The 13,574-nt window shown below is 34.5% G+C and overlaps 1 protein-coding gene across 2 annotated transcripts in view; it reads right to left on the bottom strand.

Moving 5' to 3' along the window:
- The window catches only part of ANK2 (ankyrin 2), a 242,161-nt gene that overhangs the window by 134,622 nt on the left and 93,965 nt on the right, over positions 1–13,574 (bottom strand). The window contains exons 6-10 of one of the 2 annotated variants that reach the window (XM_060148618.1): positions 13,373–13,558; positions 12,898–12,921; positions 9,762–9,860; positions 7,962–8,060; positions 1,878–1,976 (exon numbers count right to left, since the gene is read on the bottom strand). In XM_060148618.1, the coding sequence (XP_060004601.1) occupies positions 1,878–1,976; positions 7,962–8,060; positions 9,762–9,860; positions 12,898–12,921; positions 13,373–13,558 (507 nt within the window). The remainder of the gene's footprint in view (positions 1–1,877; positions 1,977–7,961; positions 8,061–9,761; positions 9,861–12,897; positions 12,922–13,372; positions 13,559–13,574) is intronic. The other variant, XM_060148619.1, reaches the window with a different exon arrangement.

The raw sequence follows: 13,574 nt of genomic DNA, 5'->3' as shown, positions 1-13,574 counted from the left end.
CTAAATTTATCATCATTGATACTGCCAAAAATAGCTTTAGACTTAATCCTCAGAGAAGGTCAACAGCAGGGATACAAGACAGCCAAGTAGTTCACTGATAATTATTAGTCTAGGTGAGACTCTCATTTTTAAAAATTTAATAAACAAGCTTATAGGAAAAAGCGAAATTAGAAAACATTTGCCCATTAAAAGAAGGGGACTATTGTCCTTTCTTACTAATCAATGCAAATACAGTCACTAGAAAATAACTGTTGACCAAGGATTTAGTTTGGCAGTCATTATATTCAAAGAAGCAGAAACTGTCTGGATAAAGAAGCCAGAATAGGCCAAAGGCCCAACATTCTCAACCAGGAAGGTGATTTCAACAGTGTAGGACAGTCGCAGATTATGCAGCCACAGATGCTTTATGCTGTGTGCTTATATATGAATGATATTTGATTTTACAAGAAGGCCATTAAAAATGTTCCATCTAGGTAACCCATGGTCTTCATTAGTGATATGACAATTACTGGCAGATTCTGTAGATGAGATTATTTTATGGTTTTTGCAACAGTATATCTACCTACCCTCAATTTGATATAAGCCTTTTATTGGTTATAACATGACTAGTCTGAAATTTTGTTATTTCCATTTAAATTTCAATCCGTTTCCTCAAGGAAACTTTCCATAATTATCTTTGCATGACCCAGCCCAAAATGTTACATTTTAAAGACAGATCTCTACAACATTCTCGGTATAGGTATGAGAATAAAAATAATGCAGATGATTTATTTCTCATCTTCATATATTTCTGATTTGAAGCCACCCTTTCATGATCTGCGTGGCACATCTCTAAAGACTGAGTGCATTCTATACAAATTTTGAATGTGTGGGCCAGTTTTGCTCCAAATTATATCAACTAAATATTCAATTAAGATATAATATAAATTAAAAAATATTTGCTGTGTTTGCTGCCTTATTTTTCTCACCTTACCCTAGTAACAGCATCAGTTGATATGAATCATGTTCAGGGGATGGGGGAGATGAAATAGGGGGAAAATATTAAGACATGTCCCTTGTCTAAATTTTTGTTGTATTTAAGGATCCGAGGGTTGTTACATGTCCCATTAAATAACTCTGTGTGATTATCTTCAAATTTCGTCTCATGATATTTTCTGGTAACCCAAAGAAAACCTCCAGCAAATCAGCTCGTCACTTGGTTTCTATTTATATGGATAAGAGTTTTCCCCATGGTTGGGCATGTTGATGAAATGAGACAAAAAATACTAGATGTACTGTGCCATAGAGAACAGTATGCTTTTTTATTGGTTCTTTGTAGCTGGCCTATCCTAACTCATGCTTTCCACATCACCTATTAATCCCAATTATAATCAACCAACACCACCAGTGAGTAATTCTTTTTACTAGATATTGTCTATTTTACTAGATATTGTCTAAAGATTGGACAGCCAAAAGACTTATCTTGTATTGCTACTTGTGCTTCTTTAAAAGACAGTTTTATAAAAGACAGTTTTTATATATATTTTATAGTCATCTCAGAGAATCATAAAAATGTAGACTAATAAAATGTAAGAAATTTCTCACTTATATATAATATTCTCATTCACGTATAATAGAGTAATATTTACATTTCCATCTGCAGAGAGAATAGCAGGTAAAAATATAGAAAGAACTTGAAGTTATACATTTAATACATCTTAATGCATTTTTTCTTTTAAATAGTTTAAAAAGTTTGATATCTATTACTCATTCCTTGAACACAAATATTGAGCAACTAGAATACGCTTGGCTGATGCTTTGATTTCAAGAAGAATAGAGATTATCAAAAAAATGTCTTAAAGAGTTTGTTGGATCCCATCTTCCTCATAATGACTCACCTTCGTCCTTGCCAGCAAGGGAGCCCCCCGCTCCAGCAGAAGCTCCACCACTTGGTCATGTCCACTTCTTGCAGCGCAATGAAGGGGCGTCAAGCCATCCTGCCAAAAGAATGAAAGATAGGCCTCAGTTCACTTTTTTTAAAAAAACAAGATTGTATCTACTGCCACCTTGAAGAGAGGGTTTCCAAAACTCAGCCCTAGTGACTCAGTAGAACAGTAATAGAATTGCTGTCAGTTAAATAATAAAAAACAGTAAGAGAGAAAACAAGACAGAGATCTCGGCAGAGAGAAAGAGAATGAGAAAGACAGAGACAAAACAGAAAGAGGGAGAGAGCAAGAGAAATCCCATGTGTGGAGGTTTAATGTAAAAAACACTGTGGCTGGTCATGTGTTTGCATATTTAGGAAGATGGAAAAGCAGAGGGTGTTGCATTTGTTGAACTTGAAAGCCCTACCTACCTGGAGCCACACCCAGAGATTATACTGTTATACTATTTTCCTTCTGGTTGTCCTAACACAACTCCTAAAATTTCTTCTTAATCTAATTTGTCTATCTTCTCTCTTGAATTGTCATTATTTTCATAAATTCTCCTAAAATGCTCCCTGAGGCTCGTAAAAGGGAAGGGTTATTTTTTCACATTCTTCTAAAGGTTTCCACTCATATTTTTCATCATTTTACAAAATACATAATTATTTTTCAAAAATTAAATTTAGGGCTTCCCTGGTGGCACAGTGGTTGAGAGTCCGCCTGCCAATGCAGGGGACACGGGTTCATGCCCCGGTCAGGGAAGATCCCACATGCCGCGGAGCGACTGGGCCCGTGAGCCATGGCCGCTGGGCCTGCGCGTCCGGAGCCTGTGCTCTGCAACGGGAGAGGCCCAACTGTATGTTACGCTATTTATAAAACTTTCTGACCCTGATAACCTCACAGGTAGTTTCTGATTCTAGAGCAATCTCCAAATACCCTCTGTCTTTTGGGTTTTATTTCTCTTATTCATAGTCCAGCCACAATGGTATAAATAAGCCCTTTAATAATCTCTATTCAAATTATCAAATTTGAGTGTGTCATCTGTTTTTGTCTAGGACCTTGATGATAATTATTCCTTGCTTTGTTAAACCTATTAAGCCAGTATTGAGATACTAAACAGACCTTGCAGTTTTGGTTACCTGGGAATTAGCATGAAAAGACTGTCTCTTGAGAAAAAAGTATTGGGATGCCAAGTTATTTTAAAGTTTGCCAAAAGGAGCTTAAAAGACAAACTGTGTGGGCAAAGTGATTAAAATGATGATGCTTTTGTATCTTGTCCTCAGTGCCCTACGGTGGAAACACAGAGCATTGGTTGCTATATAAGTGAAATAGCAGTTAGATACAGCTTGATTTCTCAAACATTCTTGGTGGGAGCTTCATTGAGATCTAGAGTTTGAGAAATCCAACACAGCAAATGAAAGCATGATGTGCATGGTCCAGTGGGTAGGCCCTGGAATCACAGAGCTCTGGGTGTGAGTCTCAGATCAGCCCATCATGGGGGAAGCTCTCTGAGGCTCAGCTTCACGATATTTCAAATGAGGATGCTTTTTCTTACCCTGTTTAATTTACAGCATTGTTTGAAAAATGAGGGGATGCTGCCTTACATCATTTTTAAAAAGGTATTGCTTTCTATGGATTACATGAAATATTCATTGGGTAATCACGTTGAAACCTCTAAAATGCTCTCAGAACAACAATAGGAAAATATGGAGAAAATAAACCCGCAAGAACGTCAAGTAACAGTAAGGATTAAGTAATTGGGTCTAAATCTTACAGTTTAGTGATGCAGTTTATCTGCTCTTAAAAAGGATATGTGAGTTATATCAAATTCAAGTTGCCCAACATGCTCAATCTGGGTAGATTTTGGATATTTTCTACAAAGTGCAGTGTCTCATTATTGTCCCCCATAAAATCTTTATCAAAAGGTTTTGTATTCAAGAACTTTTAAACTTACTCTTTTAATTTAGTTTTTACTCTTAGAGACTATGATCTGTTCATTATCTTTTTTTTTTTTCTTTTTTTAAATTCTAAGACTGTGTTTGAAGTTTACATTTTCCTCCCCTCCAGAGTCCCCTTCCCTGTGTTCTCTTTCTTCGCTGGAATCAGTTCAAATCACATGGTGATGTTAGTAATTCTTAAAGGGACACCATTCATCTAGCTGGTAACCCACAGCATTAGCTTCTTACAACCATTTCTTTCCTTATCTTTTCCTCTCTTCCCTCTCAGCTTAGATTATTCTTCCAGCAATGTATCCTGAATTCTGTGTACTAATATAGGCTCTGCTAATTACTAAGCTGTGTGTCCTAGGTTAAGTTATATAACTCCTCTGGAACTTATTTTTCCCCTTGGTAGTCTCATTTCTCAAATGGAGACCTCTATATTTTCTCAACAAGAAAATAATAATACTTTGTAAGCTGTTAGGAAGATGAATTAAGATGATATTTGTATAGTACTTAGCAGGGTGCCCAGAACATAGTGGGCATATGACAATTGGTAGTCACTATTGTTAGTATTTTAATTATTACTCCAATAACAAATAGCAAGGGTGATCCCTTTTTCTGATGTATTGTTTTTCATTCATCATCCTTTAATGTTTTTTGTATACTTTTATTGTTTTCATTGAAATATGTATTTCAATATTTTAGCCATAATCCTTATAGGAAGTATTTCCACATTTAAATAAAAAATAAGTTTAAAAATAAAAAATGAATAATGCCTTTAATAAAACTTGAATTAATAATAACATTTTAGCTATAACGTTTCTGTTTTAACATTAAGATGAGGTTTTCCAGATATCAGAAAACCAGGGCTCTGGTGAAAATGTCTCAGAGTTTCACACTAGATTCTAGTCAATGATGAGAATGCCAATGAGATGCAGAATGTCTCAGTGATTGACATAGTGCTGGTGAAAGTGGTGGAGAAACTACGGCTATGATTTTTTTTTTAATTACCCCAAAGCCTTTATATATCTTGCTCTTCTCCTAATAATGAAAACATTATAAGTGAGAAAATAATAAGACCAAGGGAAAGTTTTTGATGGAACATACTAAATTCAGAATGTTTATGACTAATTTGACTGCTAGGGGAAATTGAGACCTCTGTGAAAAAAATGAAACAATAATATTAATATTATTTGAAATTCCATATAAAGACACACTATTGTGTTACCTAAAAAGATAGTCAAAAACAAGTATACCATTTTTTAATTTAAAAATATATTTTTAAAGGACAAAAGAAAAAGCAAACCATATTCCCTTAGTAATCAAATATTATAGTTCCAAAAATATATATATATTATAGTTCCAGAATTGGCCTCCTGATTCTAGACCACAGTACTGCATTTCAGTATTTACCTCCTACTTGATTTTACTTTTGGTAAGAAGGATACAGGTCTGATAGTTATAGCCAAAACTGAAAGAACCTAACTGTTTTTAAAATCCTACTGCTTAGGGATGAGGAAGTATTTTCTTACTTCCTTTTCTTTTCTTCTTCCTTTTCTTACTTCCTTTTCTTACTTCTTCTTCCTCTTCTTCCTTTTCTTACTTCCTTTTCTTTCTTCCTTTTCTTACAGGGAAAAGCTCAGCACCACCTTCATTATTGTGACTGATCCTCAGGGTGCACTGGAACCAGTTTGCACACACTAGTGAGTGTCAATTTTTTGCACATCTTTTCCCAATTCTGCATTCAGTGATACCATATTGGTAGCTCCAATTGGCCATGGTGAAAGTATGGAAGTATTTACACCATGGAAATCATCAAAGGCAAAGGTTACAAATCAGAGCTTTTTATTTTATTTTTTTGAAGAGCTGATTATTAAATTTTTACCAGTACACTGCTAACCTAATCCCTTGGGTACTGTTGATTTGCATCTCTGAGTAAAGGGATATAGTCTGTCTTGTTAACTACTGTTATCTCTAGGGTTCACAACACCAAGTAGGAAATCAATAATTATTTGTTTAAGGAAGAAATGAACAGAATGTCAGTACAATGTATAATTAGAAAATCCATTTTCATTTTATAAATTCTTGAATGAAATTCTATTTATTTGCTATATCTAAAGGCTACACCGGATGAAATACAGTCCAAATATTCCCTTCAAGAATAATTAACCAAGGCTTACATTTCATTGTTAAATTGCTCCAGGACAATTAGTTAATGGCAGAACTAGCATAAGAATCCATTTCTCTCCATTTCTTAGTACTCTTTCATGAAAAAAGAATATCTATTTGGAGTTAGACTTTTAAATTGTATATGCAAATGTATGTAGGGAATGCAAATTAGAGCATCTTTTAAAGAATAAAGCAAATATTGTGACGATCAATAAAAACAAAATCAATTGCCTCAATAATGAATGAATACTCCAGAAAAGCATTAATAAGAGCAATGTGCATCCTTAAGACATTGACCAAGATAAAAGTTTTTTGCATTTACAAAGTGCTGTCTTTCCATTGGTACTCTCAATTATTAGAGTCTCAAGAGAAACAGAAAGGTGAGTGTAAAGGGACTCATTATGTTAGAAATGTACTTAAAGGAGGAGGTACAGAAACTCTTTCCTTTAAATATAGAGAACAAGTAAGCAAAGCATGCAGCATTATATGTAATTGTTCCAAATCCTGCACACCTACAGCATAGCAAGGGAAAAGGCATGCCATCAAATCAAAGGGTAGAAACCATATAAAATTTTGATGCAAAGACAATGGACACCACAACAAAGATCTTGATAGACAAAGCAAACCACTCCAGTACTCCCACATGATAATATGACACAAGTGCTCTGGACCAAATGTCTTAGAGAAATGAGATTAAGAAAGCAACATTTGCTGAGGTCATTAAAACCCAAAATGTATAGTCTGGGACTGGTGTAGTTTCTAGAAGCTCAAAGATGATAAGGTTTATTAAACAAAATATTTGTTAGCCTCAAGATTTGCAAGGGAATTAAATTAGATCCTTATTCCTTGGACTATGAGAATGCAAAGTCCCAGAATTAAACAAAGTGAAGATAAAATATCACAAGGGACATATTCTATCTACTAACTTCCATAGACTTCTTCCACCATATATTTCAAAATTTTATATAATAGGAATGTTTAAAGTTTTACTTAAGTCTATGATTAATCAAGTCTACTCCAGAGAATTAATATTAAAGTACAATACTAGTTTAATGTTTAAGCAAGTAATTGTGCATAATTTCCATTACATAATAAAAAATTATGAGTAACTAAGTAATTTACTTAACGCCACTTAAAAAATACCTAAGAGCTGATTCTCAAACGACCCTATGAAGTAGGTAGTATTACAGCCTAAGCTCAGAGAAGGCAAGTAAATTGCCAATGTCATTCAGCTTGTAAGCAGTAGAAGCAGGCTTTGAAATTAGGTAATCTGCATTCAAAGTCTGCACTTTCAACAGGTGTACTGTCCTGCCTATCTTATTATTTATTTGTTGGGAGTATGTAAAAACTCAGAATTATATTTAACTCAACAAGTTTGAAATGAATGAAGGGCACTGCCTCTTAGCGAGTTGACATGAGTAAAAGTGCAACATAATAACTGTATGCCTTTTTTTCCATAAGCATAATAGGAGATCTCCTGCTCAGATCCCTATAGCATAACCACTTAAGAAAAATGATTTAGGAGCTGAAAAGTTCGAAGCAAAAGATTTTCAACATGTATTAAAATATTTTACATAAAAACCACACTCTCATAGCTTAATGTATGCAAATGAGTTTGGGTTCTTGATACTTACAGCTAGCCAAATCAGAGATGAGTAAGTTCAATCTTTGATCTTTGTTCCATGAAAATCAATAAGCAAGGACTTGAAAAACTGTCTCAATGAGAGAGGCTAGCATTCTGTTTCTCCAGGCACTTATGAGCAAATATTAATTCCACTTTACATATGATGTGCAACCTTTAAATGCTGTATGAGGTTTAAATCGAATCCAAGAAAGTAATTTCCTTGAAAACACATTGCCTGTGTTTAGGGACTGGTATTTTAAAGTGTCTGCTAAAAGAATACAAAAAATAATAATGGTAGGAAATTGAAAGAACAGAGATACTCACCCTGGTTTTGGCATCGATCTGACCACCACGATCCAGTAAGAGCTTCACCATGTTTGTGTTTCCCCTTTTGGAAGCCACATGCAAAGGAGTGATTCCATTCTACACCGTGGAAAGACCAAACAAGAGCATGTTGGGTATGACAGGGCATGATGGTGATGGCTTCGTATTAGCACAAAGGAGATTGTGACCTATTTTGTAATTTTATCTGAGGTTTCTATGGTTTCAATGCTTTTGATTTTTAAGGAACAAAAAAGCACACAAACCACAAAGCACTGTAGAGAATGATAAATGCAATGAAACTGCATAATTAAGTTAGTCAATAACTACAACATATGTACTGAATGTACACCTCACAGTCAAGAGACAAAGGGAGCACTTTGGCATAATACTCAATAGAAACAAAATTTCAGATCCTACCTAGATAGAGCCCTAGGCTAAAGTCTAGCTTTCTTATTATAACACTTATGTACTTAAAGATTCTGGGATCCTAAAGTTCACTATGCTTAAAAATAGAGTACACATATACATATCAATACCCAATGTAAAAATGATTATTAAAAACACCTTCTTCAGAATAATTCAGTATGAAAAACTTGAGAATAACTCAATGTAGTTTCAGAGAAGAAGACTTCTAAGGACAAAAATACTATATACATGAATTATATGTATTTCTTTCCTTGGCTCTCATATACCATTATTAGGTCAAGGATGTGTACCTGATTTTTTGGTATGTTATGATTTTGCAAATATTCAAGTACTGCATTTACTCATTCATATTAAGTACACTGAGTTTTATAATTGTCATGTAAGTGAATTCTTTCCAGTGAAAGCATACCATTAAAACTGTAACACAACATAATGTGCTTTTACTATTTCAGTAAGACTCCCCATATGAGCAAATTTTCAATTTATTAAAAAAAAAAAAAAAAAAAAGATCCCGGGACTTCCCTGGGTGGCACAGTGGTTAAGAATCTGCCTGCCAATGCCGGGGACACGGGTTCAATCCCTGGTCCGGGAAGATTCCACATGCTGTGGAGCAGCTAAACCCGTGCGCTGCAACTACTGAGCCTGCGCTCTGGAGCCCTCGAGCCACAATTACTGAGCCCGTGTGCCACAACTACTGAAGCCCGTGCGCCTAGAGCCCGTGCTCGGCAACGAGAAGCCACGGCGATGAGAAGCCCGCGCACCGCAATGAAGAGGAGCCCCTGCTCGCCGCAACTAAAGAAAGCCCGCATGCAGCAACGAAGACCCAACATAGCCAAAAAAAAAAAAAAAAAAAAATCCCTGTCAAATTGTATGCCCTATAGTCACTGTTAGGACATACTATAAATGTAGTTATACATTTTATACTTAATGTTTTAACAGTTTAATTTTTTATCAACTTGAAGCTGCTTGTTCATGATTCGTGGTGTGACCTTTAAATGTAACTGCTCATACTGATGTCAGAATCAACATCTTCCTTATTGCAAATGATTTGCGTGCATGTGAACTGACACACTATTTTTCACGTTTTGGGTTGTGACGACTTCCTGTGATTTGAAGGGAAAAAAATGGAAAATCTAATATCTCCAGCACAGATAAATCCAGGTAAGGAAAAGGAAATAAAATCTTTATCATTGTTAATGTTTACTTTAGTAAAATGCAAAATTCTCTGGTGGTGCAGTGATTAGGACTCCACGCTTTCACTGCCAAGGGCCCGGGTTCAATCCTTGGTCAGGGAACTAAGATACCGCAAGCTGGGCCACATGGCCAAATAAAATAAAATAAAATAAAATAAAATGAAACTATTTTAATCCATACCCTGGCTGTGAAGTCCACAGCAGCTCCCCGGTTTAGAAGAAGAGTTGCCACATTGACGTTTCCATAGTGGGCAGCAATGTGCAAAGGGGTGAAACCACTCTGTGGAAAGCAAAGAAAATGACAGTCAGTAAAGCATTTCACCCCTGTATGTTGCAGTCACTGGATTAGAGAAGAAAATCACATCTACCGAATACGTGAACAATGCGATTCAGATCATAAATGCTTTATAAGACTTTTTAAGTTTCAGTGCTATTATTTAAATTTAGTGGTAAATAAGTCAACATATAAACAGGTAAATAAATATCCTACATTTCTTGGCAACATTATTTCCAATTACATTAATTTATTTACGAGATTTGTTATCTGTATGAAACCATGTTTCTTGAGTTGATTTAGCTTTAGAACAAAACGATACGATTAAACAGCATATTTTTTCAGCCATAGAATTAATATAATTATGAATAAAAAATGTTTTCTCCAGAGAAAATCTCAAAACTTCTCTTTTTTTCATTTGTTTGTGTTTTAGTTTGGGTGTTTTTTAAAATGAAAAACAGCATTGGTTGATGTTGTATCTTTGGAACTATGAAAATATTGTGAGAAATTCTTACAGAACATATACAATTCATCTTACATCATTTACACTGTCCTGACATTTCTATCCTCTTTAACAACTATGTTTAGTCAGACTATATTGTTATAATAAAAAAAAGTTAAAAAAATTAAACAATATACTTGGAATTAATATGAATATAAAATAAAGAAAAAAATTAAGTGGAACCCAATTTTGAATGTTAATTAAACCAAACTTTATCAATAAAATAAGATTGATGTAGAATAAAATAAGCAAGTTGAATCAATTACATGAGCATTAGAGAACAGTTTACTATCAGAATGTTTTAAAAATGAGTCTGAAAGTCTTAAATGGAAGAAAAGCATATTTCCTTTCTTCGTTTTTCTAATGAAAATTTAGTTAGAAATCTGCCATTTTCACCGTAGAAGCGTATTAATTCTTTTCTTATTAAAGTATGAAAAGAGGCATTATTCTTGCTCTCCATAATATTCATTGCTTAATAAAAGATTATAGGAAAAATAAAGACTGTTCCTGTAAAATTGGATATTAAATCCTGCAGTTTTGAGGATACTTTGCATTGTTCTCTTTTATTTGAAATGAACTTTGATGTGTATAATACTGTTTCTAAGAAACATTATCTAAATCGCAACCATTGTTTTTCTATTCACTTGATATATAGATTTTGGTGGCTTTATTTTTAAAATGGCCTAAAGAAGCATCCAGATACCTTAGGTAATAGAAATTCCTCTGTGCTATCAGCCAAATTAGCTGCAAATAATTTCTGACTGTAGCAAATCAAGACACAAAATAAGAATAGTAACTATCAATCCAAATCCTACTCTTGCAGTCATGATATTTTTATTTTGTGTCTACATGATGGCAAATACTAATGTCAATATAGAAGAAAAAAAATCAGTCTACAACTTGGCTGTTATTTTATAAAATGTCAAGCTTTAGTATTTTAGGAAATAATTCACTAGATGTTTTTCATTTTTATCTTGATATTTCCTGTCACCCAGTTATATCCTGAATATGCATCTTTTATTCAAGTTACAATTTAATTTCAGAAAAACATAGTGACTGCTGATGAATCATTTTCAAATTATTCAAGTATAATAATATTATTTTTCCTATTTGCAGAAATAAACTAATTTATCTTCTGACACAGCCTCATTGAAAATCCATGATGATGCCTCAGGCTGTGACTCTTGGATCAACACGAGGCTGGTATAAGCCCCTTAGAGGAACTTTTCCCTGAGTAACGTGGAGGTGGAAGGCTCAGGTCACCCTCCTACAGGACTATTGATGGAGGGGTTTTCCCTCTTTGTTATTCTATTGTCCCCGAAGAAATATTTCTAACTCAGTCTGTATCTACTCAAATAGCTGCTTTCAGCATAATGATTAGAGCCAATACTGCTTTAAAAAATGTAAACGAATACCGAAAATCACCTACAAAAGAAAGGTATTAAAATCAGTAATTAAGATATATCAACTTGTATGATTCCAGTCTTGAGCAATTTCACCAAGCAGTTGGGCTTTTTAAAAAAAATCTGTGACCTAAGTTCCACACACAGATATGGAACAGAAGAAATGATATGAATAATTCAAGTATATTCACATCTCAATGGGTAAATTTGTCAATAAACAAGATATTAGGTTTAGAAATACACTGCTCTCGGTAAATACTAAGTGTGAATGCTCAAAACCCCCATAGGCCCACAACCCAGTGATCATATGAGATGTTAGTCTAAAGAATTCCCTCAGCAAAGTGAAAATCAACCTACATAAGCAGTCGCTTGCCTTTGAAAGTTAATTTTTATAATATAGGTTAATTTTTATAATATACTTTCAATGTTTGTGTTAGTGCCTCTTATACCACACACACAAACACACACACACACACACACACACACATTCTCTCTCTCTCTCTCTCTCTCTCTCTCTCTCTCTCTCTCTCTCTCAGAGGCTTCTGAACCAAATACTCCTGTTGATTTTGTTAACTGATGGGACTTATTTAGGTATGTGGAAAATAGATGATTTCATGACAACTATTGTAAGAGCAAGATAAAAGTAAATGCTTTGCTCATGATAGGCTCAATATCATTACTGATTACATACAGTGTGGTAAAAATAAAGACAGAATAGAAGGGCAACTGCAATTAGGTAAGAGGATGAAACAGTGGCAGAGAAACCTCCTTAAATTACACTTCACTAAATTCTAAATGGAGAATTCTCATTAAGAAAGGAGGTCACATCTCTTATTGGCCAAAAGTTAATAATAAAGCTCACTTAGTAAAATACATATTACGGAAGAGTCTTGTTTCATGCTCTACTCTAATAAGCTACTTAACGTTTCACTGATTAAATAATGCTTCAAATACATGCTATATTAAAAATTTTGAATTATCTATCCACTTGCCTTAATTATGGGCAAAGTTTCCAAATTAATTAATTTCCTAATAATGAAAATCCCAATCATTAGTATAAATTAGTGAGCATTTATTCTAATTGGACAAAAAATAAAATAAAAACAAGGTATATTTTGATATAACCGCAATACTGTACCTCGGTTGTCCTATTCACCATCATCTGAAGCGGTGTTGTGTGGGAAAAAGAGGGAAGATATTACACAGTGCAAAATTAAGGAAACAATCAATCTGTTCTCTGCAGTTGAATATACCGTTCCAGCATGCCAAAATGCATTCTACTGAAAAAGGACAACTATAACATTATACAATTATATCTTTCTAATTCTGCTTCTATTATTTTTTTTTACCACAAATAGAAATAGAATGAATAAGCAGATTTCTAAAAAACTGAACCTCACCTTTTATAGAAAATTATCTTGAGGTTTTTTTCTGTTTTCTTACTGTACTCAACAGACAGTCCCCTTTTTTTCTGAAATACCTCTGAAAGTAAATTCTCTCTTTTGATGACCAGAAGTAATTTTGCCTTATCACCATGGCCTACTTCTTTATCATCTCCCAGGAGGAATCTGGTGGCCGAAGAGTGCCTTTCCACAAATGTATGAAGCTTTTACCTTGGATTGTACGTCAGCATTGTGATCGTTCTGAAGCAGGAGTGCAGCAGATTTGGTGTCATCTTTCCTAGCTGCAATATGCAGAGCTGGCAGCCTTACTTTCCCTTTGGTGTCATTCTCCAAGAGGATGGCCACTGCCTGGTTGTGTCCTTGCTGGAGTGCCACCGCTAGGGGCGTAAAGCCATCCTGGTAAAACAGAAGA

Source organism: Lagenorhynchus albirostris, chromosome 4, assembly GCF_949774975.1.
Source record: "Lagenorhynchus albirostris chromosome 4, mLagAlb1.1, whole genome shotgun sequence".
NCBI lineage: Eukaryota > Metazoa > Chordata > Mammalia > Artiodactyla > Delphinidae > Lagenorhynchus > Lagenorhynchus albirostris.
This window is presented reverse-complemented; position numbering and strand designations above follow the sequence as displayed.